The sequence below is a fragment of the Papio anubis genome, chromosome 2 (assembly GCF_008728515.1).
Source record: "Papio anubis isolate 15944 chromosome 2, Panubis1.0, whole genome shotgun sequence".
Taxonomy (NCBI): domain Eukaryota; kingdom Metazoa; phylum Chordata; class Mammalia; order Primates; family Cercopithecidae; genus Papio; species Papio anubis.
In genome coordinates, this window is record NC_044977.1 from 43,107,175 (window position 1) to 43,130,330 (window position 23,156).

The window sequence follows — 23,156 nt, forward strand, 5'->3', positions numbered from 1 at the left end:
GCTCCTGGCAGCCAGGCCTGAGCGGGAGGCTTCCGACATGTCATCTCACTGAGTCCGCGCAAGAGCCCTGCAAGCGAGGGGTCAGTGTCCCCATTTCACAGACAGGAGCCAAGTCTCAGAGCAGCCAGGCAGGATTCCTCCTCCAAGGTCTGTGCTCCTCCCCAGGCACCTCGGGACTCCTGAGGCTCCAGAACCCAGTCTCAGTTTTAAAATTAATGATGGTGAACTAAACATATTTTGTCCTTTTATTCCAAAAATGCATGTTGGTACATTAAACACATCTTTTTAAATCAAATATTGGGCTCACACCTATAATCCCAGCACTTTGGGAGGCTTAAGCAGGAGGATCACTTGAGGTCAGGAGTTCGAGACCAGCCTGGCCAACATGGCAAAACCCCATTTCTACTAAAAATACAAAAATTAGCTGGGCGTGGTGGCACGCACCTGTAATCTCAGCTACTCAAGAGGCTGAGGCAGGAGAATCACTTGAACTCGGGAGACAGAGGTTGCAGTGAGCCAACATAGCACCACTGCACTCCAGCCTGGGTGACAGAGCTAGACTGTCTCAAATAATAAATAAATAAATAAATAAGATACTGACAAATGATAATTGCATATATTTATAGGGGTGAGTGCAAAGTGATGTGATGATGTCACATATCCACCGTGTGGAATGGCTGATTGGGCTAATCAGCAAATCCATTACCTCACATACTGCTCATTTATCCCTCCTGTCGTCTAACTGGAACACGGTACTCTTTGCTAAGCCTGTCTTGATATTCTCATGCTTTCACATCCAAGGCCCCGGAGAGTTGGTGCCTCCCAAGACAAGCCAATTCCCAGAGACAGTAAACAACTTGCCTTAGGGTGTGCCTTTCACACACAGACCAACCAACCCAGAGTCCACTGCTGACAACAATCCCTTGCCCTCACCACCCCAGGGACAGGCACCGGGGTCCCAGGCAACTTGGGACAGCCCCTACATACCGAGCCAGCGCAAAGACATGCTTCAAACCAGCCAAGCAGCTGCCTTGCTACCCTTCCTTCTCGCACAAACCACAATAAACGGCTCTGCTCCCTTGGCCTCCTGACTGCCCTGGCGCCTCCTCCTGTGGCCCCTGCATGGTGTGTCGCCTCCTCATGGGAACTGTGGGTGACAATCTTAGCGGCAGTTCTCTCCCGATCTGTTGGCCTCCCCATCATAAAACCCACATTTTAAAACACACTACTTTAAGCTCACAGAAGTATTCATTCGTTCACACCTCACAACCACCCTGTCAGGAAATGAGGATGCAGAAAAGTCACCTGGCCAAGGCCACACAGGCAACCTGGCTCCACACTTTAGGAGTTGAACCAATCAAGATGATGCTGTCTGTAGGCCCCACAGACATCTTAAATGGGTAAAGGCACTGTGAGGGAGGTGGGAGGACCTGTGGGAGCTGCTGCTGTGGTCCCGGACAGGTACAGGACCCCCCTGAGAGGGGTCACTCTCAGTGGCTGCTCACCAGCTCACACGAGGAGAGCCACAGGGCCTGTGGAAACAGGTTGGCCACCAGGAGTACATCCCAAGGCTTCGGCCAGGCTGCCCACCTCCCAGGAGAAGCACAGGAGGGCAGCCCCCAGCCACTGCTGTTTCCCCAAATCCTGGCTCCTCTGGCCACTTCAATCCTAGCCTGGATCAACCAAGGCAACTGTAAGAGAGAGGTCAGAAAGAGTGGGAGAAATGGGGACAGGGACAAGAGATGGAACAAATGAGAGGGAGAAAAGAAAAGGTGAGGAGGTGGAGCAGAGAGGACAGGCCCTATCCTGCTAGGCCAGGGGACTCAGGACAGCAGAGAGCTGCTCCAGCGTGTGCAGCTGTGGGATGGGCCCAGAAAATGAAAGGGAATTTGGATTCTCCATAAGCTGTGATGCCCGGTGTCTGGCGTGGCTGGTGGGCCCACCACCCTGCCCAGAGGTAGGTACGCTGGCGTGTGCATGCCGGGGGGAGGGTGCCTGCAGACCCCCATCCTGGCCCACCCTCCGCCTCCCTGCCTCCCAGGTGGCTGCCCCCTCCAACCAGGGAGAAGGAGAAGGTCTTTCCCACAGTTTGTGAAAGCACCCCTTCCATAGTTGTTCTGAAGATTCTTCTTCATAACTCAGGAAATCAAAACCAAGGGAAGCTGGCATCCGGATTGGCTGCACATGAGCCAAGGAGCATGTTCAGCCCCTGAACATGGCCAAGCATCCTCTTGGGGGATCCCCTTGGCCAACACCAGTACTTCAGACACAAAGCTGGCAGGCAGCATGACCAGTGGCTGGTCCAGCCCCGGTCTGAGGCTATGCAGCAAAGGCCTGGCTTTGGGGGCTGGAGATGCCCCCGGGGTAGGAAGGAAAAAGTCCCCTAATCCGGCAGAGGTAGGACTGCCACTGAGCAGGGTAACCCGTAGCACCAGGCAGAGCAGAAGAGGTGAAGAGGAGGAGGGTTGGGTACCCCAGACACACGAGGCAGACGTATGTGGTCCCAGGGGCTCCACTGCACTCCAGCCTCCTGTGCCTGCCTGGCTGACCCAGCCACTCAGGTGTGCCAGGCCTCTGCCCATCCGTGTACTGGGATGGCCAGGCCACGATCAACTCCTTCTCCACAGATGACCCTGCTGGACCTTGGCAAGCACATTCTTCCACGGCAACTCTTGTCACACTAGACCATATGGTCCTGGGACCAGACATCTCATAGAATCACCTGGGAGCTTTTACCCAGATAGGCCCCCTACCCCAAGCCCCAGAGATTCTGACTTAATCGTCTGGGGTGGGCTCCGCTGTTGGTTGTCTTTGTTCTGTTCTATTTGTAGCTTCCCTGGTGATGCACTATGCAGCCAGGGTTAAGAACCACCACATTAGTTTAAAGGTCGCCTCAAGAAAGCTTCTACCACCCCATTTAAATTTACAACCTCTCCCATCTATCTCCCTTCTCTACCATATTTTTCTCCACTGACTAGGCTGTGTATTACTGTTGTTTATTATTATGCCTCGGTCTGTCTCCTCTCACTCGAATGTAAACTCTTTGAGGGAGAGATTTTTTATCTACTTGATTCATGGCTACATCCCAGCCCCTAGGAAACATGCAGCTGAATGACTGCCTGGATGTGGCGCGCCATGCCTACCTTGGCCTACCTTGGCCTCTGCTCTACACCCAGCACAACACCCAGACATGCAAGGTGCCCCTGGTAGTTCCCTCAGGCTGCTGTAACAAAGCACCACCAACCAAGTGGCTAAAGACAACAGATTTTTATTGTCTCGTGGTTCTGGAAGCTGGAGGTCTGAGATCAAGGAGTCGGTAGAGCCCTGCTCCCGATGAAACGCAATAGAATATCTCCTGGTGTATTCCTAGCTTCTGGAGGCAGCTGTTACTCCTTGGCATTCCTGGGCTTGCAGCCACATCACTCCAGTCTCTGCCTCGGTCCTCACCAGGCCTTCTCCCTGTGTCTGTGCTTTCACAAGGCAGTCTCTTTTTCTCACAAGTTCGCTGTTCCTATTGGATTAGGGGCCCATCCTACTCCAGTATGACCTCATCTTTACTTGATTTCATCTGCAAAGATCCTGCTTCCAAATAAAGCTACATTCACAGGTACCAGGGGTTCAATGTATCCTTTAGGGGGATAAAATTCAACCCACAACAGTGCCTAATACTTATTTGTTGAAAGGGAAGAAACTTCACTGGTTCCAAAGCAAGTAAGAGGCACAATTAGTAACTCAAAATTGTGAGCTCTTCCTTCTGCCCCACAAAGCCTCTTGGAGACTCAAGCATGTCACCTGAGACAGGAGCCCATGAAGTCCACAGCCTGTCCCCCAGCAGACGCCATATGCACGGAACCAGTGGCTGAATGGGTACCAGGGACATGGGGACATGGGTGGTCTCTGGTTGTGTGCCAAGAGACATGAGAAACAACAGTGGTATCTGAGGAGCCCCAGGTGCCTTTGAAAACCTGTACCTCCCTGCAGCCTCCTGGGAATCCACTCTTCCTGGTCAGCTACTGAGGAACCAGGGAGGGGCAGGTCACTGCCTGCCAGGGAAGAGCCACTCAAAGCAAGGCTTCTATGCCAGGTGGGCAGAAGCCCAGGGAAGGTTGCTGCTGAGGCCCTGACTCTGAAGCCCCCAAAGCCTCCCCACACATTTATATAAACCCTGCCACCCCCACATCCCCCCACCTCCTGTCAGAGACAAAGTCACATTTCTCCGCAGCTTTGGGGGAGGATTCTGCTTAATGACTGTCACTTCTGCAGGCTCTTCGGTTTTATAAGGTTTACCCTACAGCAGACTGTCTGTTCTGCTGGCCAGGATTTCCTGATCTTCCCCAGAGTAACTCTGAAGGCCATGTCCCAACTCAGCGCTGGCCCAGACGTGCAGGAAGGTGCTAATTCATCTCTTAGCTCCCATCGGAGAGCTCCTCTTGGGAACAGGATCAGGCCCTCATGGCGGGTGCACAGAACTGAGGTAGGGCCACCCTGGCTGTGCACACTTCCCTAATTGCCTGCCATCCATCATTCACAGCCTCCTGCATTCTATTCCAGGGGCAAGAGTGGGAGACACAGTCCCAATTACCACAATAGGCCCTTCAGCCCTCCTGAGCAGCTTCGGCTCAGCTTTCCAAACCATGTGCGCTTTTGGTGAAGTGCATTTCCTCACGGTTGTTCCCACTTGCTGCTAACAGGCCCATGACTTTATGAAGCTGTCAGAGCCTGGCCCTTCTCCTGTGCACATCCTGCAGCACCTCTGGACACCCAGGTGCTGAGCTCTCCTGGCGGTCTAGGGGAGCCTGTGGTGATGATCACCAGCTCCTCTGATCTCCTGCAGCCCTTGGCATCGTTAGAGCTCCAGGACCACATCAAGAACTGTGCTGAGTGGTAGAGGGTGGGAAGGGAGTATGGCAAGGTCTCAGCCCAACTCCCAGGAAGCTGGGAGCCGAAGGTGCTGGGGAAGTACCCGGGCGGGCCCAGTGTGGGCTGGGGAGGCTGAAGTGGCCACACCTCTGGATGGGCCAGTGGTCTCTTTCTGACCAAGAGTGCTGTCCCCTGCAGTGTGCCCTCTCCATTTGTCCCCTATCATCCAACCTGAAGAATCCTTTGGGCTCATGCCCCTAGTAAGGTACAGGAGGAGCAAGGAGTCACTCATGTCCTTTAGGGGAGTCAGCACAATCAGGTGTGGTCTTATTAACACTGGGCTGAGATCAGACACCAGACGGCTGTTTTCCAAGGAGTGGAACAAAAAAAGATGAGAGAGGGGCATGTGAACTGGCAGCAGCCACAGGTTCATCCAGGGGCATAGGCTGGGAAAGGGAAAGGGGGAAAGGCCCATGGGAGCCTGCTGGACACGGAATGCCTGCATGAATTCCACCAACAGGGAGAGCCTGCCCTGGGACGACCGCGCTCTCTCCACTCTTGCAGGGACAACAGGACGCCTTTCTTCAGCAAGTGGAAACCAAGACAAGGGGCCCAGTGACTGGTTTGATTGTCAGGACTGGGTCCAGGGGTCCTAGGTTGAGGCATGTCCTGGATTCGACTAGAGGCCTCCTGCAGGCCCCCTCCCGCCCACCCAAACCCCTCTCTTGTTTCTGCCTACCCAAATCCTACCCCTACTGTACGTACGATGGAACACCCCACAGCACCTACAGACATTCTGTTTAGAAAGTCTGGAAAGATTTAGGGAAATGCTTCCTGAAGGAAAATCACACAAAAGGAAGAAGAAACTGCACCAAGACCTAGCAATAGTTAGTGACCTCGGGGGTGAGTCTATGAGTGCTTTTTCTTCTCCATACTGCTCTTATTTTCCAATTTCTCTACAAAGAACATACATTCTTCACATAATGAAAATGTTTACTTTTTGCCACACATGGTGGCTCATGCCTGTAACCCCAGCACTTTGGGAGGCTGAGGCAGGAGGAATACTTGAGCCCAGGAGTCGGAGGCCAGTTTAAGCAACATAGTGAGACCCGGTCTCTGCAAAAAAATTTTTTAAATCAGCCAGGTGTGGCGGCGGGTGCCTGGAGTCCCAGTTACTTGGGGCTGAGGTGGGCGAACTGTTGGACCCCAGGAGGTCTAGGCTGCAGCGAGCCATGATCACACCACTGCACTCCAGCCTGGGTGACAGAGTCAGAGTCTGTCTCAAGAAAAAGTAAAAGAAAAAAGAAAAATGTTGATTTTTTAAAAGGTAAAAAATCGCATTCTTCTTTTAGGGCCTGATTCTAACCCTTCCGTCTTCATGTTGTCTTCCTTGACTTACCTCAGCCCAGAATGATACTTCCTATGTCTAAATTTTTATTAGAATCATAATCATAAGTAACAGCTGATTCCAGCTGTTTCAAAGACATAGCAGGGCAAATTCAACTGGTCAGTGCCTGTTTGCTCCGTCTTCCCTCCCTTCTTATCTCCCACAGGACCCCTCATTTTGAGTCCACAGAGCTAAAATAGTAAGTCCTTGCTGGCTACTGACTCCAGTCCCCACCAATCCCCATTCTGCATTTAAGGCAAACTGAGGTCTTTTGTTGAGACACAATCCCAGGTAAGGATGTGGAGGAATTCGAACCCTTGTGCACTGCTGGGAGGAAGGTCAAATGGTGCAGGCCCTCTAGAAAACAGTATGGCAGTTCCTCCAAAAGCTAAAGACAGAATCGCCGTATGATCCAGCAATGCCATTCTAGATATATACCCACCAAAACTGAAAGCACAGGCCAGGCGCGGTGACTCACTTCTGTAATCCCAGCACTTTGGGAGGCTGAGGTGGGCGGATCATCTGAGGTCAGGAGTTCAAGACCAGCCTGGCCAAAATGGTGAAACCCCGTCTCTACTAAAAATACAAAAATTAGCCAGGTGTGGTGGTGTGTACCTGTAATCCCAGCTACTAGGGAGGCTGAGGCAGCAGAATTGCTTGAACCCAGGAGGCAGAGGTTGCAGTGAGCCAAGATCATGCCACTGCACTCTAGCCTGGGTGACAGAGTGAGACTCCATCTCAAAAAAAAAAAAAAAAAAAGAAAGAAAGCACAGATATGAAAAAAGTATTTGTACACCCATGTTCCTAGAAGCACTATTCACAACAGCCAAAAGGTAGAAGCAACCCGGTGTCCATCAGTGGACACTCTGTATGGATCAATAAAATGTGGTATATTCAGACAATGGAGTATTATTCAGCCCTTAAAAAGGAAGAAAATCCTGACATATGCTATAACACGGATGAACCTTGAAGACATCATGCTAAGTGAAATAAGCCGGTCACAAAAAGCACAAATACTGTATATGTCCACTCACATGAGCTACCTAGAGTAGTCAAAATCATAGAGACAGAAAATAGAATGATGGTTTCCAGGAGCTTGCGGGAGGGAGGATGGGGAGTTAGAGCTTAATGCGTATACAGTTTCAGCTTGTGAAAATAAGAAAAGTTCCAGAGATGGATGGTGGTGATGATGGTTGCACAATGTGTATGTACTTAATGCCACTGAACTGTACATTTAAAAATGGCTAAGATGGTGAGTTTTATGCTATGTATTTTTATCACAACTAAAATAATCCATTAATTTTTTTTTTAAAAGACCCAACCCTAGTGACTCCACCAACAGGGCCCCCTGGACTGTCAAGCTGCTGTTCCTGTAGCACTTAACTCCTTCACTGAGAGGGCTGGATATTCCCTAAGGAGCAGAGACGGTGTCTTTTTCATAGTGGCAGGCTGTATATAGCAGCAGCTCAGTAAATGCTTGTGGAATGGATAAAATAATAACACAAAGACCACTTACATCTATAACTGGTATGGGAGTAGAGTTCAGAATACTTAAAAAAAATAGAGAGAGAGTCTTGCTCTGTTGCCCAGGCTGGAGTGTAGCCGCAAGATCTTGGCTCACTATAACCTCAGGCTGCTGGGCTCCAGCAATCCTGTTGCCTCAGTTTCCCAGTATTCTGGGCCTGGGATTACAAGCATGAACCATCGTGCCCAGCCCAGAATACTTTTCTTCATGTCAGGTTTGAGACAGGAATGCAGGGTGTTCACAGCCCCTCCTCATGTGGTCTGTTGGCTGAGGGTGTGCGTGGAAGGTAAACATTTTCCACCCTCTGCCTACAGGGTGCACAATCCACCCACGGGTATCTGAGTATCTTGGACATTGTCGCGTGGTCATTATAATTCAGAACCACGCTGCAGCAGAGCCAGACACCAGAGCAACCTGGGGAACGCAGCCAAGTCCTTGAAGGAGACAGGAGAGGAGATAGTAACCTTAAAAGCGGGAGGTGTTGGGGAAACACTGAGGAGAGAGGGGATCTCTCCCCAAGACCCTGCCACACCCCTAATGTGTGGGGAGGTGGGCTGGCTACCTCATTGCCACACCAGGCTTGGCAGCCCCTCTGCCGGGACCCCAGCTGCAGATCCACAGGACTCGGGTGCCTGACCCCACCCATGCTCCATCCTGAACCCTGGAGCCCTGCGGGGAATGTTTCTTAGGCAGAGGACCAGCACCCCCTAGAGGAGACGGCCTTCTCTCCCTTCACCCAAAGAAGAGTCTGGAATGATCTCTCACCCACCCACCACCTACGACCTTTAAAACCTCAGGGCTCCAGCTCAGGCAAAGACCAGTCAGGTGCAGCACCATCCACACTAAGAACGAGCTCTCGTGAAAGCAGAGAATCCTTCAGAGCCCTCTCGGGCCTGGCTGGGGCATCCTCTGGCCCCTGAAACGTTTGGGGTGTTGAGTTACCTGACCTTGACTCTCATCTGGTTGTCTGCCCTGCCTCAAGGGCAATCAGTCTGCAGCCTCCTGGGCTGTGCAGGGCTGGGGGCCTTCCATGCCCTACCTCACCTCAGCTCCCAGCAGTCCTGCAAGGAGTCCTGGGCTAGATAGCTGGGCCCCCTCTTACGGATGCTGCTCCTCTGTGCCTTTTATCACAATTAGAACAGAACAATAGAGCAGTACGTTGTCTAACATTAATACCCCATGAAGTCCGTGTCTCCTGGTCACTAAACCCTAGCACCTACAAGAGTGTGATAAACTCAATTGACTAATTATTCATTGTTTAGTGTCTTCTCTAACAGAAGACGAGCTTCATGATGCCAGCGATGATGTGTACTTTAATCTGTGTCGCACTGCCCGCCTCTAGCTGAGTGTCCTGCAGTGTGGCTGGTGGTCCCCAGTGATGAGGCAGAGGTCAAACACTAGCTGAATGGATGAGTGAACAGCCATCCCATGTTACAGATGAGGACTATCCCCATCCCATGTTACAGGTGAGGAAACTGAGGCTCTGATTAGGTGCCTTGCCCAAGTTCCCACAGTCACCAGGCGGCAGAGCTGGGTGTGGACCCGTCTGCTCAACACAGGTGCTCATCTTGTTCCCTTCTGCTGACTCCTGGGCAAGGGTGAGCTGGTGATGCCAAGGTCTATCTGCATCTACCTTTGCTGTGACCCACGTGGTATGGCGCCTTCTCTGGCTGAGAAGGCCGAGACTGACTGATTTCTCCCCTCCCCAGGCAGAGTTCCAGGAGCTGTCCCTCCCTCCAGAATAGCCTCTGCTGGCATGTCCCAGAGGCCCTTGTCCCTCCCAGGTGTGGGGAGGGCACAGCCCCCCCAGCCCTGGTGCTGTCGGCTGCAGCGAGCGCAGGTATCTGGGGTGGGGGAGGACAGGCAGGAGGGCTTGCAAGCCACCGGTGGATATCCCAGCATGGGCCCGGGCTCCAGCTGACCTGCCCCATCAGAAACGCTGAAACATTCCTATTTGTCACCACACATCGGACAGGGGAGACATCTAAATATCTCTAGGGGTCTCCAGGGGTCCCCTGGCCTCTGGCCTGCCTCTGCCCATGGCCAGTGGTGGCTCAGCACCAAAACATCCTACAGGCTCCTTGGCCAGTCCCTGGCTGCCCCCCAGGAGGTGTGTGTTGCACAACCATTCTCCTCAGGGGAGAATGAGGCCATGGACAGTGGTGGCCTCTGCCTGTCACCCCTCCCTACTCAAGACAAACTCTTCTCCCCAAACCCCCATCAGTCTCTTCCTCTTCCTTAGATCCAGGCCCAGCCTGTCATGCTGTGCAGTTGATTTATTTTTCTTGTGGCCTTGCTCTCAGTGGGGCTAGAGAACAGCATGTCATCACCCTCTCTAAATATTACAACTCTGCAGAGAATTGATGAATGTGACTCATCACCCTCCATTCTCCAACTAGAGAATCCCCAGGCCTTTCTTTGTTGATATGAGTGTGATCATAATCATAAAAATAACAGTAACAATAATAATGGCAGCTCACAATTACTGAACACTTGTTATGTGCCCGATATTGTGCTAAGCACTTTCCCCACATTATTCCATTTACTCTTTGCAACTCTATTATGTAGGTACTCTTCCTATCCTATTACACAGATGAGGAAACTGAGGTTCAGAGTGGCTCAATGCCTGTAACTTGTCCTGGTCACATGGCGAGGAAACAGCAGAGTAGAGGCAACGTGCAGAACTGCTTAACCCCAGAGCCTGGGCCTAACCACTGTGCCCCACTGGCTCTCCATGAGCCCAGCCTCAAAGGGTGTTTTTAAACTATGATGTCACCCCTCCATCTCGTACTTAACCATCAACCCAAGCCAAAAGTTCAACCCCAAAACAGAGACCAGAGTGAGCATTGTGTTTCTACCAAGGGCTATAACCAGTGCTACTGAAGGAACAGGGAAAGAGGCCCCAGAGGGACATTTGCATATGATTGCTTGCAGTTGGCCTCTGATGTGTACCAGCCACCTCTGTCCCTGGCGATGTCAGAGTCAGAATCATCTCTGACCCCATGAAAATTATAGCATCTTGTTTTTTCTCTCCTTTCATCTCTTTCCTGATTGCCATCATTGATCCTGGCACATCCCAGACAGAAATACCCCCACTGTAGCAGGGGTCTGACGTGCAGGCCACTCTGATTAGGGCAGTGTTCTTTTATCAACCCAAAGTCACTGCCTCCGTGGGAGAGAGACAGAGGGAGGTGTCACCCCAAGGGCAGTCACCGTAGAAGAGGCCTGAGTCAGTCCCTCTGACCAAACACCCTTGCTAGAGGGCTGGGGCCCAAGAGCCAGCACCATGGAACGAGGAATAGGAAGATGCCTGCTGAGTGGGAGAAGACATGGTGAGAGACGGCAAGGAACTGGGCGAGGCGCAGGGGTGGCGGGTGAGCCGGCTGTGTTGGCCAAGGCAGGCTGGGAACCTGTGCTGGAGGGCCAGACTGCTTCTGAGCAGTGAATTTTCTGGATTTCCTTTGTGTTCCACTGAATGAGTGAAACCTGCACAAAGCTTGCAGAGCTGAGAGCAATCAAGGAAAGCACCTTTGTCCACGCTGTGCCGGGGACAATGCCTGGGCCAGTGAGGTGGTGAGGACAGGACCAGGAAAGAAAATTCCAGAAGGGGGAGCTCAGTGGCTTGGCTTGTACATGTTGGGACCACTTGGTGGGCTACCCCTTCCCACTTTAAACTTGAGCCTATGGGATCTGTTCTAATAGGAAGTCTGTTTCCTCACATGTCCTAAGGGGGAGACCCCTGGATTTTCAGGAACTGCCATCAGACAGGAAAGGCCCCTGGTGGCTCCTCAGTCACAGACACACACACACACACACACACACACATACACACACACAGAGACAGGAAACCAAATCTCTCTCCTGCCTCTCCTCTGAGTCTCCTGTGAGCCTAAGGGCTCCCCAAACCTCCTTCCCACAGATTCCTCGGACACACTCCTTTCTCCTGGGCACGTAAAAACATATGTCTGGTAGTCAGGCTGGGTAAAAGCTAGTATCAGAAAGTGTTCTGGGGGTGTTTCTCCCACTTAACCAACGATGGGATCTTGGAAAAGTTACTTCATCTCTGTGCCTCAGCTTTTTCTCCTGTAAAATGGAGATAATCACAGTACAGCCCTCTTCTTTGCTGTGGTGATTGAGTAGATGAATGCACTAGGGCAGGGGCTGGTTCAGGCAAGCTCTGCGTAGGCGTGAGCTCTCACTGCTAGCGATCATTCCACCATGGGAGGGCCAAGGTGGGTGGGAGAAGCAGCAGAGAAACAGCACATCTGCACTGCCTGAAGGGCTCAAGGCCAGGAGTCCAGCCACGCACTCCACTTCCCTGAGCTCGGCTCAGCTGCAACACCCGCAGGTCCCTCCGGGATGTGGAGATTCAGCCAGGGGCAGCTGTCTTCCTGGGAGACCAAGGTGACTGCTGCCTACACTGTCCCTACCTGACAGAGGAGCGTGAGGGGTTGGGAGAACCCCAGAACTGGGGCCAATGTGTTTTGCAGATACATGTCTCTCCCAAAGGCTTAGTCTCAGTTTTGACAGACAGATGGAAGACACGCAGGCAGAATCCACAGTCTTGGATCCCAGGGCAGACTTGGGAACTGGGCAGTTCTCATTCTGCCTGAAAAAAACAGTGCTTCCCTCACCCCTGCCGTTGTCAGCCTCACCTTCTCTGTGTGTGTGTGTGTGTGTGTGTAATTTGCACTATTTCATTTAATCACTTCCTTGAAAACTCAGGCCAAGCCTCCAAAGAGTCCTCTTTACACCAAACTTAGAGGACTCGTGAGTCCCAGGGAAACTTGCCTGGGGAGAAGGAACTCTCCGGAAGGCAAACACAGCAGCTCCTTTTCTGGGCATATGGGAGGATTATCGGGCTCTCCAGGAAGCCATGCTGGATGAAGGCCACTGTATCGCTTCGTGTCCCCATGGAACTCATAAGCAGATTTTGCACTCTATTAATCTACATCTGTTTGCACGTCCCTGCTGTCAGCAGCTTCTGTCTAGGGAGGCGGCAAACACGCAGTGAAAGGAACGTGGGCTCTGGAGCGGCCACTTGGGTGCAGCCTGTCTGTACCACTGCTGGCTGGGGGACCTTGAGCTCGAGTCTTTTAATTTAGAACACATTCCCCACCCTTTTTTCTTTTTCCATGACTGACTTTTTAAAGAGTACACAATGTAGACTGTCCCACGTTCTGGATTTGTCCAGTTGTTTCTTGGTGATTTTTTTTTTCTTTAAATTTATTACGGAAAATTTCAAATAGAGTATATATGAAGTAAATAGCATACATGACCTATCTATCAACTGGGTGTGCTGATAAAGGTAGCTGGCTTGCAGTGCTGTCAGGAGGACTGGTGATAAGGTGGGCAGAGCCTGGCCCAGTGCCTGGCACGCACTGGCTTAGGAGGCATGGAAGCTGCCAGATGGTGGTGAAGATGAGATGATGGTGGTGACATTCGGGTCCCAGTCTATGCTTTCCGTCTCTCTTGGTAGGCTAGGAGCTCCTCCCCAAAGCGGGTGGTGGTGCTTCCTCCTTTCTCCTCCTCCTGTTTCTATTCTCTCCCTGCAGCCTCGCTGTCCCCCTCTCCCCACCCCCCAAAAAAGTTACAGGGGACACCATGATAATTCACATTTAACATACCTGGAGGGGTGGGGCTGGCGTGCTCTAGACAACACATTCTCCAAAGTCAACAAACCACCCTGTCAGGCTGTGCCCACTTGAAAGGAGGGAAGTGGGATGTCTCCGTGGGGGTCCAGCTCTCCCTCCCTTCCCTCCTCCTCCCCCAGCCTCACCCCTACCTCACGTTGTCATGTTTCTGGATGTAAATCTTATGGAACATCATATCCTCCTGCTTGGCGTTGATGTCTGCTTTCATCTCCATGGCAACATGACGGGGAAGGACAGACAGCAGGAGCCGCTCCTGCGGAGGGAAGCACATTCTTTCATCACGGCGCCTTCCACCTGCCTGGCAAGTGCTCTCTCCTCCACACCTGCGCCCCTGCCTGAGGGCCCTGGAAAACCTTTCAGGCTCTCCCGGGACTCCTGGGCTAACTGTGTGTGTGTGTGTGCGCGCGCGTGTGTGTGTGCGTGTGTGTGTGCATGTGTGTGTATGTGCGTGCAGGCTACCTGTCCCCCATCTTCCCGCCCCAGGACACCACGTGATCCTTCTGCCTCACTCTCCACGTTTCTCTGGCAAAAGTGACCCTGGTGAACCTGTGAGTACTGAGCACCTCGGGTTAGAATCCTGGATGTCACTTGAGACTCTGCATGACCTTGGGCAAATTACTGAACTTCTCTGAGCCTCAGGTTGCTCATCTGTAAAATGGGGATGGAGTTGTTGGGAGCATTACATGAGATCCACTCCATCAGTTTTCAAATATTTATTGAGCACCTACCATGTGCCAGGCACTATTCTGGGGACCAAGAGAGTTAACACCAAGAGTGAGACAGGCAAGGTTCCTCCTTCAGAAAGCATCTGGTGTAATGGGGGTCTCGGGGGCCACTATGGGGGCACTGATCAGGGACACCTGATCTCCGCTGGGGTAGTCAGAGAGGGCTTCCTGGAGACTGGAAGGATGGGGTAGGAAGGAGGTGCTCCAGTTCCACTTGGGGGACAGTGGCCCAGGAGAGAGGGAAAGCAAGCTGACTTAGAGAAACCACATCACAACCAGCTACAGGGGAGGTGGGAGAGAAGCAAGTGGAGGGGCAGGCCACATCGCGGAGGCTCACGTCAGCCTGTTATGGAGTCGGGACTATGCCCTCTTTCTGAGCTCCTCTCCTGGGCCTGCCCTGCTCCAAGATGCCCACCTGCCTCCCTGCCAGACCAGACTCCCTGTCAGGCTGGTGCACATCATTTGCTCATCACCAGCCTTTCATTTTGGCTGCCTCCAGCCCTCCTCATTCTCCTGCCCTTCACACCACACCAGATGCTAGAGTCACCCTCCTACGTGGCCCTGAGACTCTTCTGCTTCTATGTCATCTCTGCTTCCTCTCCCTCCACCTGGTCCCAAACATGCCATGTCCCACCTCTGTCCTCGCCCCATCCATGCCTGCATTCTGGGAGTAAATCCATGGCCAAGGCTCCCACTGTAGAGGTGGCTCTATCAGCCACTTCCCACCTCCCTACCTCCTGTCCATGGCTCGCCAGCCTCCAGCTGCCCACATGGATGTCTTGCCGCCACCACCACCCTGACATCACACCCAAACCACACTCGCTTTCCCACACTGTCATTCCCCAATCACTTTTCTTTCCATTTCCCTGCCTTTACCCGGGACAGCCCCATTCTGCTGCACCAGTGTCAAGGCCCTGCCCACATAAATGGCTTTTGCTTTTCAGATCTTTCCCTCTGACACTCATTCCTTTCCCCTGAGCCGTACGCCCTGTCCAGCACTGATGAAGTCCTGCTCATCTGGAAACAGCTCTCGCACTTGTCCTTTCCGCTGTGCCTTCCTCCACTGCCCATATGCAGTTCTCACCTGGCTCTTGGATTCTGGTTGCGACACCCTGGACAGACAGCCTCCCTCTGCCCTCCCTGATGCCTGCACAGCCCCGATCTCTCTGAAACACTACCTGTGCTCAACACCTTCACAGGTTTTCTAGTTTCACCAGCCACATCACATACAGGTTTCTCCAGACCCACTAAACTCACTCTTCCTTATTTTCCACTGCAAATCAATGCCCATGTCCCCTTACCCCCTTGCTATGCCTCATGCTTGCCTGGCCCACTCCTGCCACCCCCAGACTCGCTGCTGCTCCTCTCCTTGCTGAAGCACCCTCTCCACCCCAACCTTAGCCTGTCACCGCCCAGGCCACCTTCAGGGCCAGACTGGATGACCAGGGCAGCCTCTAGATCACTTTCTTTGTCTCCAAGCTTGCTGCCTCTGGTCCATCCTCCCCTCTGCAAGCAAGCAACTGCTTTTCCTAAAACACACCAGACCATGTCGCCTTCTAAGCCTCCTGACCCTGCTGAGATCAGCCCATGCCCGCAGCCTGGCCTGGAGGTTTCCATGATCTGACTCCTCCCTGCTCTTCCACGTGCTGTCCCAGCAGCACTGAAATGAAATCCACACTCTGCTCCAGATAGAGCAGAACCCAGAGTCCCCTACGCTTCCTGGGGTCTTTCTTGCTGCTGCACACAAGCTCCTCAACTGGTATCACCCTCGTTCTCCGCTGCTCCCCACCCTCCTTCAGGGTCTCCCTTTTCCCAGGAGGAGGTCTGACTGTGGCTGCCGGCATCCCCTCCCCACCTGCTGAAACCCCACATCAGTAGCCTGTTAACTGTGTGTGAGGAGAGGCCACCTTGGGGACCGGAGCTGTGTCTTGCCCAGTGCCACGGCCCAGAGCCTTCTGCTCGAGAAGCTGACACATTCGTGAAGGGCGGTGTTCCCTGTGGGTCGGTCTGGCCCCCCAGGCAGCGGGAAACACAAGCACCAAAGGCCAACTCTTAGTAAATAGTTACTGGTGACAGAAATAGGAATTAAAAGACAGCGTAGGATGACTGGGAGAGACCGCGCTACAAACCCTTTGGCTTCATGATAGGCCTCCTACATTTACAACCACCTCCGGGGCTGAGGGCCAGGAGGGGTAGTCAGGAGGCCGCTGGGGAATAATTCTGAGTCCAGTCATCACAGGGCACCTAGAAGCTTCCCCAGGGAGCCCCGGCAGCTCTCTCTGCATGCCTTGCTGGCTGTGGCTGGCTGAGAAGCACCTGTCCGCAGAAAGCGTCCCCTCCTCAGCACATTGGCTCCGAATATGGAATGGCAAAAATATTTTCTCCCCTAAAGCCCTGTGGATTTGGTGGAATGTCCAGACTGGCCCAGGCCAGAGCAAGGAAACTGTGGCAAGCTGTAAAATGGTAATTCCCCTGGAGAAGTGAGAGAGGAAGCCCCAAAAATGGAATAAGAAGGAGGTATCCTGATCTCAGGTGAGAGACGCTGAGGCCTGGAATGGGGATGAGATAAGGGGCTTTTCAGGAATGCTGAGGCCTTGGGGTGAGCATGGTGCAGTGTGCCAGAGGTGACGTACATGTGTTAATAATAAAGGGCAGTGGGAGGACCCCAGGGACACTGCCAGCAAGGGCTTCCTTCAAGATGCTGGACCAGAAGCTCCGACAGGGCCAAAGAGTGAATGGGGAGAGCCAGGTCAAGGACTGGTCAGCGTAAGTGGGGACCTGACAAGACATGCCGACCACCGAGGCAGCACTGGAAAGGAAGTGGGGACACGTGGGGACTCGGGGGCCTGGGGAGGTACTACAGAGCTTTGCCCCCTCGTTTGGCTGTCTGGATGTCACCAGCCTGTCACTGTGACTCACTTAGGATGCAACCAGATGGCATCAAGGACGTCCCCCGCAGTAGTAAAACATTCTGCACTCAGGGTGGCCACAACATGTGCTCCATGCTGGCCTGGAGCCATGAGTGACCACTGCCATCTTGGCCCTTTCTCCATGTCCCCCACACTCAAAGGCAGACCTTCCATGTTCGTATCAGCCATGGGGGCTGACGCCGCATGCGGCACTCAGGTGGGCTCCACTGATGCTTGCTGAGGGTCTGGGGAGATGATAATCTAAGAGGGGAGGGAAAGCCTCTGGTTTGGAGCAACCTTATCTCATAGGAGCCAGTGGGAGCCCCATTGCTCTGCAGACCCGCCCACTCTCTCCCCTAAGCCACACAGCCCCCAGGCCTCCTGTGTGGGAGCCATCACTCAGAGTCACCAGACCCCTACCTGATTCACACACAGGAGAGGAGACAGTGGGGATCCACACCTGGAATCCAAACAGGACTCCAACCCCAAAGAGGGAAGGGCTGGACCCCTGATGTGGCCCTTAGCTCTGCTCCCACCCCACCCAAGAGTGGTGCACACAGGGCAGGTCCCTCTTTGCACCAGGAATCTGTAACCCTGGGAATGGCCTGCCTTCCCTGGCCCAGGCAGGTCTAGGGAGAGATGGAACTTTCTTCCTTCTCTGAACCACCAAACCCCAGAACTGAGAGAGAGGAATAGCCAGGTGTGGGGTGTCTCAGGGGATGAAGCTCCTGTCTCTTCTTTTCCCTCATCCCTCCCCTGTGGAGCACTTAATCCCAGTTAGGAACGCTGGCTTCTCTCCTTACTCCAACTCAAGGGGGGTGCAGTGTGGGGAGGGAGTGGGGAGCAGTGTGGGGAGGGAGGGGGAGCTGTGTGGGGAGGGAGGGAGGGGGAGCCGTGAGGGGAGGGAGGGAGTGGGAGCTGTGTGGGGAGGGAGGGAGTGGGAGACGTGTGGGGAGGGAGGGAGGGACCCTCTTGCTGCTGGGCTTGTTTGCAAACCACAGGGACACCACATGGCTATGGGCACCTGGCCTTAGGCACGGGCAGGGTAGAGCTCCCTTCCCACAGGGCCTGGAATGCTGGACTCTCTCCAGGGGAAACATTCCCCACGGGTTGGGCCCCTCCCAGGGAGTGGGGCTGGCAGCTGTAACGAGCACCACCTGCCCCAGGCCAGGCGCTCAGGGGAGGCGCATCTCGGGTCTCCACTCCTTCCCACTGCGCAAGGGCAGGGGGCTCACTCACCTGCTGCTGGTTCTCCCGCTGTGAGTGGAGCCGCGCCTGGATGCACTCTCGGGTCTCCTGGAAAGCCTGTCTCTGGGAGACCTCAGCTGGGTAGTGGGTGCAGACACCCACGATGTTGGTGCAGGAGAAAATGAGAACATTGGAGACAAGCTGCAGAGGGAGAGAGGAGCACACCGAGCTCAGATCCTGACCCTCCTGGCCCCAAAGTGTGGAGCCCTCAGCCCCTGTCTCAGCAAACTCACACCTGGCGCTGGCAAACAAATGCTGAGGGCACCCCACACGCAGCCAACCACTGGGAGCAGCCGGGCATAATCGATCGGGCTCTCTGATGTCCTCACAGCCAGAAGTTTGGCTGGCCTGTCATGGGGTATGTCTTTTAAGGACACTGAATCACCTAGTAATCATACTAAACATGCCTATCGTACCAGAAATGAAAAGGTTACATGTACTGTGACAGAGCTGTGTATGTGCTGGAGGCAGGAGGGCCACCGCAAGGAAGGTGCCACAAGGGTGCTGGGATTACACTTTTGAAAGTGTGATAGAGTCCAGCACAGGACAAGGGGCCACCCTCCCCCAGGGATCAGCTCCAACGAATCAAGGCCTCTCAAATCCCCTCAGGTCCCCAGCACTGTGCTAAATGCTCTAGGGAACGAAAGGACAAGGCTGGCCAGTCAGGGTCCGTGGCCACAGTGGGTCTCCACTCCTTCCTCCCTAGGCTTCTGGTCTTTCTGTTACCAGCCCTCTGACAACCACCGCACCAGCTGGCCAGTGCCTGCCACTCCCCTGCTTCCCAACAACTGAGATGTGTGTGTGGAAAAATACCACTGACCCTCCATGTCAACAGAGTTGAAGCTGGAATTCCATTGAAGGAAATACTTACTGAAAAGCTAAGGGAAAACGAAACACAATACAACACGACGCGGAAAGCAAGGTTATATGGTACATTCAGATCCCAGTGAGTGATGCGTAGGCAAAATTTCTCTTGGCAGATAGAGCCCCTGGGTATCTGAGTACATGGGTCCTGTTGTCCTTGACTTGGGGCCACACGGGACAGAGCCACACAATGATGCTCCGGCTCCCAGGCTGTGGGGGCTTTGAGCTGCACCTCAGTTACTCCCTCCAAAAACTTCCTTCTTAGTCCCCGCTCCAGAAGGGGAGCCCGGGTCAGTCGCTGCACCTTCTGTTGTGGCTCCCTCAGCCCTCAGGAGGCCTGTGTTGGTCCCAAGTCCTGGGGTATGGAAGGCACTTGGCCATTTGCATCCCAAAGGGCCTTGCTGTGGGATGTTGGCTACCTGGCAGTGGCCCCGGCAGATGACTCCTACGCTCTTCTCTAGGGGCCTCTTGGCTCTCGACTCAGGTCTGCTTTCTACCTGAAGGCTTTGCCCACCACAGCTTTGAGGCGGTCCTGCCCTTGCTCCTTGCTGAATGTGGTACCACCTTTCCCTGGAGACATCGCATGGTGTGTATGCCCCAGTCCATGAAAAGACTTTCTCTTTCCCATTTCAGACTCTTACTCCCTACCGGCTGAAGAATGCCCTGAGCTCCCCATGTGTCTCCTGGATGCGCCTTCCAGGAAGGGGCAAGTTCAGATTTCCAGCTCCACTGCCTCAGCCGACTATTGTTGCTGACTTATAACTCCCATATTCTTCCACCCCAACCCTATCTACCCTAGAATCCCATCGCTGTCATTTTATGTAAACACACGGCATAGGAAAAGCCAACCTATTTATCACAAGGAAAGAAGACCCTTGCTCTTCAGAAACTGACAATCCACTTGAAGAGTGTTATAGATGGAATGTTTGTGTCCCCCAAAAGGACTGTTGAACCAAAGAGTGGCTGGATGAGCCCGTGGCTTCTGGAAGATTCATCAGAGGCAAGAGTGAAGGAATGGGAGACGGGTCCAGACGCTGCCACAGAAGCCCAAAGCATGAGGGAACAAAGACCTGTGTGTGGCTGGGAGCCAGTCAGGGCAGAGCTGACACAGAATGAAGAGCCCCTAAGACCAGGGAGAAGAAAGTCCAGGAGGAAATAGACCGTGGCCTGAAGCAGTAACCAATGCTGTGATTATGAAGTGAGATCCCAAAAACAGGCCTCTGGGAAGTCACTGGGAACCACTGGGAGAGGATAAGGAGGAAGAGATGAGGAAGTGAAGGCAGAGGGGTAGGCCACAGTGAATTCTGAAGGATGATCTAGTTAGGGGAGATCTGTGTGAACAGAGAGGAAGGTGCCAGGTGATAAAAACAGAAGTGAGACAGGAGAAACTGGGAAGGAGAAGATAAGGAGCTAGCCTCAGACAGGCTAGTGCATCATGAAAATATGATACAACATGACCAAATGGGCTTAATCCCAGGAATGAAGGCTGGTTCAACTTCAAAAAGCAATCAACATAATTTTCCATATTAACAGACTAAAATTTAAAAACCATATGATCATTTCAATAGTTTCTAAAACATCATTTGGCAAAATGCAATATACATTAATAATTTTTAAACTTACCAACTTAGGAATAGAAGTCCCTTAATCTGATCAATAGCATATACAGAAACCTACAGCTAAATTATACCATACTTAATGGTGAAAGACTGAATGCTTTCCCCTAAGACCAGCAACAAAGCCTATTTGTCACTCCTATTCAACATCACACCGGAGGTCCTAGCCTATGCAATCAGACAAGAGAAAGAAACAAAAGACACACAGATTAGAAAGGAAGAAATAAAACAGTCTCTATTTGCAGATGACATGATGGTCTACATAGAAGAACCTCAAAAATTTTAAAAAACTACCAGAATTAATATGCAAGTTTGGAAAAGTCATAGGATATAAGATCAATATACAAAAAACAGCCTACTTTTATATATGAGTAAATACCAATTGGAAGTAAAATTTTTAAAGTATAGTTGGCTCTCTATATCCACAGGTTTTATATCTGTAGGTTCAACCAACCTTGGATCAAAACTAATAGAGAAAACATAAGCAGATGGCTGGACAGAGAAAGAATGGCCTTCCCTCTTTCTGAGGCCAGAAAGAGAGGCCAGAGTCTATTTTGAGACATGACCCCCAAAGTAATTATCAAGTGTCTGCTGCAGCATCTCTGTACTAATCCTCTGGGTCTCTCCTGCTGTAATCTGACTCCTCCTATAGCCAGAAGGCCAATGGCAACCGACAGTGCAAATCCAGGTAAAAAGATGCACGGTAACCCAATATCCATCCAAATGGCTTTGCTAAGCTTAGTGTGCCTTGGTGTTCATCTCTCTTCTACTAAACACAAAACCAGGCAGGCAGAAAGAGGGTGCTGTGGTTTGAGGGTGGGGTCTTGAGCAAGGCTATTGGAAAGGTCGGATTTCAGCAAGTTGGACCTGAAAGTGAAAAAGAAATTAATAGCTGCCTCACTCACACACACTCACACCATCTGCCAAAAAAGCAGGAATCTGGGCACCAGGTCTTAAAGGGTGCTAAGGTCCCTGTGCAGATGCTTTGGTTATGAATAGTGAGGAGGTATCGGTAAAATCTGATGGAATTCTGCTTACACACAAAGGGAGTCTGAAGTTTGAAAATGATCTCACACCTTGGGGACAAGAAAGTATGTCCAAATGCTGCCGGCCTCTCTTCTCCACTCAAACAGTGACCAAATAATGAGCCACCTCTTACACCCCCATAAAGACAGGCACAGTAAAAGTAAGTATAAACCCTGTCCTTGTGTAAAGGACCTAATTAGTAAATAGTAACAGATATCAGTCACTGCTGAGGCTTCACAACAGCAGGTAAAGAGGGCCTAATTAAGGGTTTATTGGTTTTCCCTGTGCTGGCCTCATGGGACACATCTAACCACATGGAACACAAGAGGTGTGTGTGTGTGTGTGTGTGTGGGTGGGTGGGTGTAGGGAGTCAGTGGTATGGGGGAGCATGTGACATATGCCCACATTACACCAAGTGGAGTGAAAAGGAGACCCGACAATACAGCAGACTGCAGCCCTGGAGTAGCCTCAGCATCTGCTTTAAAACAAGCGGCCGGATGTGGTGGCTCATACCTGTAAAACCAGCACTTTGGGAAGTGGTCCTTGGGTGGATTTGGAAAATCAGATCTCACCTCTTTGGCTTGCACTTCATTGGGGTGATTACAGACTCTGAGGCACAGGGAAAATGCTGTAGTCTGTCTACTCTGTCCTCACAAGTGGAGGAAGATCTGGAAAAGGGAGTAGGGAAGAGTGGACAGGCCGAGGTGGGAAGATCACTTGAGTCCAGGAATTCAAGACCAGCCTGGACAGCATAATGATACCCCATCTCTACAAAAAATAAAAATAAAACATAAACAAATTTACCAGGTAGTCCCAGCTACTTGGGAGGCTGAGGCAGGAGGGTCACTTGAGCCCAGGAGGTAGAGGCCGCAGTGAGCTATAACCATACCACTGCACTCTAGCCTGGGCAACAAAGCAAGACTCTGACTCCAAAACAACAACAACAAAAAGTTTAAAACAAGCCCTGCAGATGGATGGGGTCCAAGTGAACAAGGTCCAGGGGGTCCCAGGACCACATCAAGAGGGACTCCACTAGAGGGGGAATGTTTGACTCTCTTCTCAGAGTCAAAACCAAGGGGAGATGCTGAGGAATATTTAATACTTCTAAAACCCCAGCATTTCTGAAACCCAATCTCTGGCTGCCCGCAGGCTGCAGGTTTGATCTGAGCCAAGAGTGGGAAGTTACGGTGCTCAGTTTGTGCAGTGTCTCCTCGGGAAGACTCAAAGAAACCCCAGCCACCGGCCTCAGGCACTACGGTCGTTTCTGCCTCTCCTCTCTGAGTTTTCAGGGGGCTCCGTGGGCCCACTACAATAGGCTTGCTGCTGGATAATCCTGGGAATG

At 52.3% G+C, this 23,156-nt stretch overlaps 1 protein-coding gene across 1 annotated transcript in view; it reads right to left on the reverse strand.

The window, feature by feature from the left end:
- ADCY5 (adenylate cyclase 5) overlaps positions 1–23,156 on the reverse strand; it is a 164,405-nt gene that overhangs the window by 50,970 nt on the left and 90,279 nt on the right. Inside the window, exons 2-3 of the mRNA XM_003894021.5 lie at positions 18,300–18,449; positions 13,558–13,679 (exon numbers count right to left, since the gene is read on the reverse strand). Coding sequence (XP_003894070.2) covers positions 13,558–13,679; positions 18,300–18,449 — 272 coding nt within the window. The remainder of the gene's footprint in view (positions 1–13,557; positions 13,680–18,299; positions 18,450–23,156) is intronic.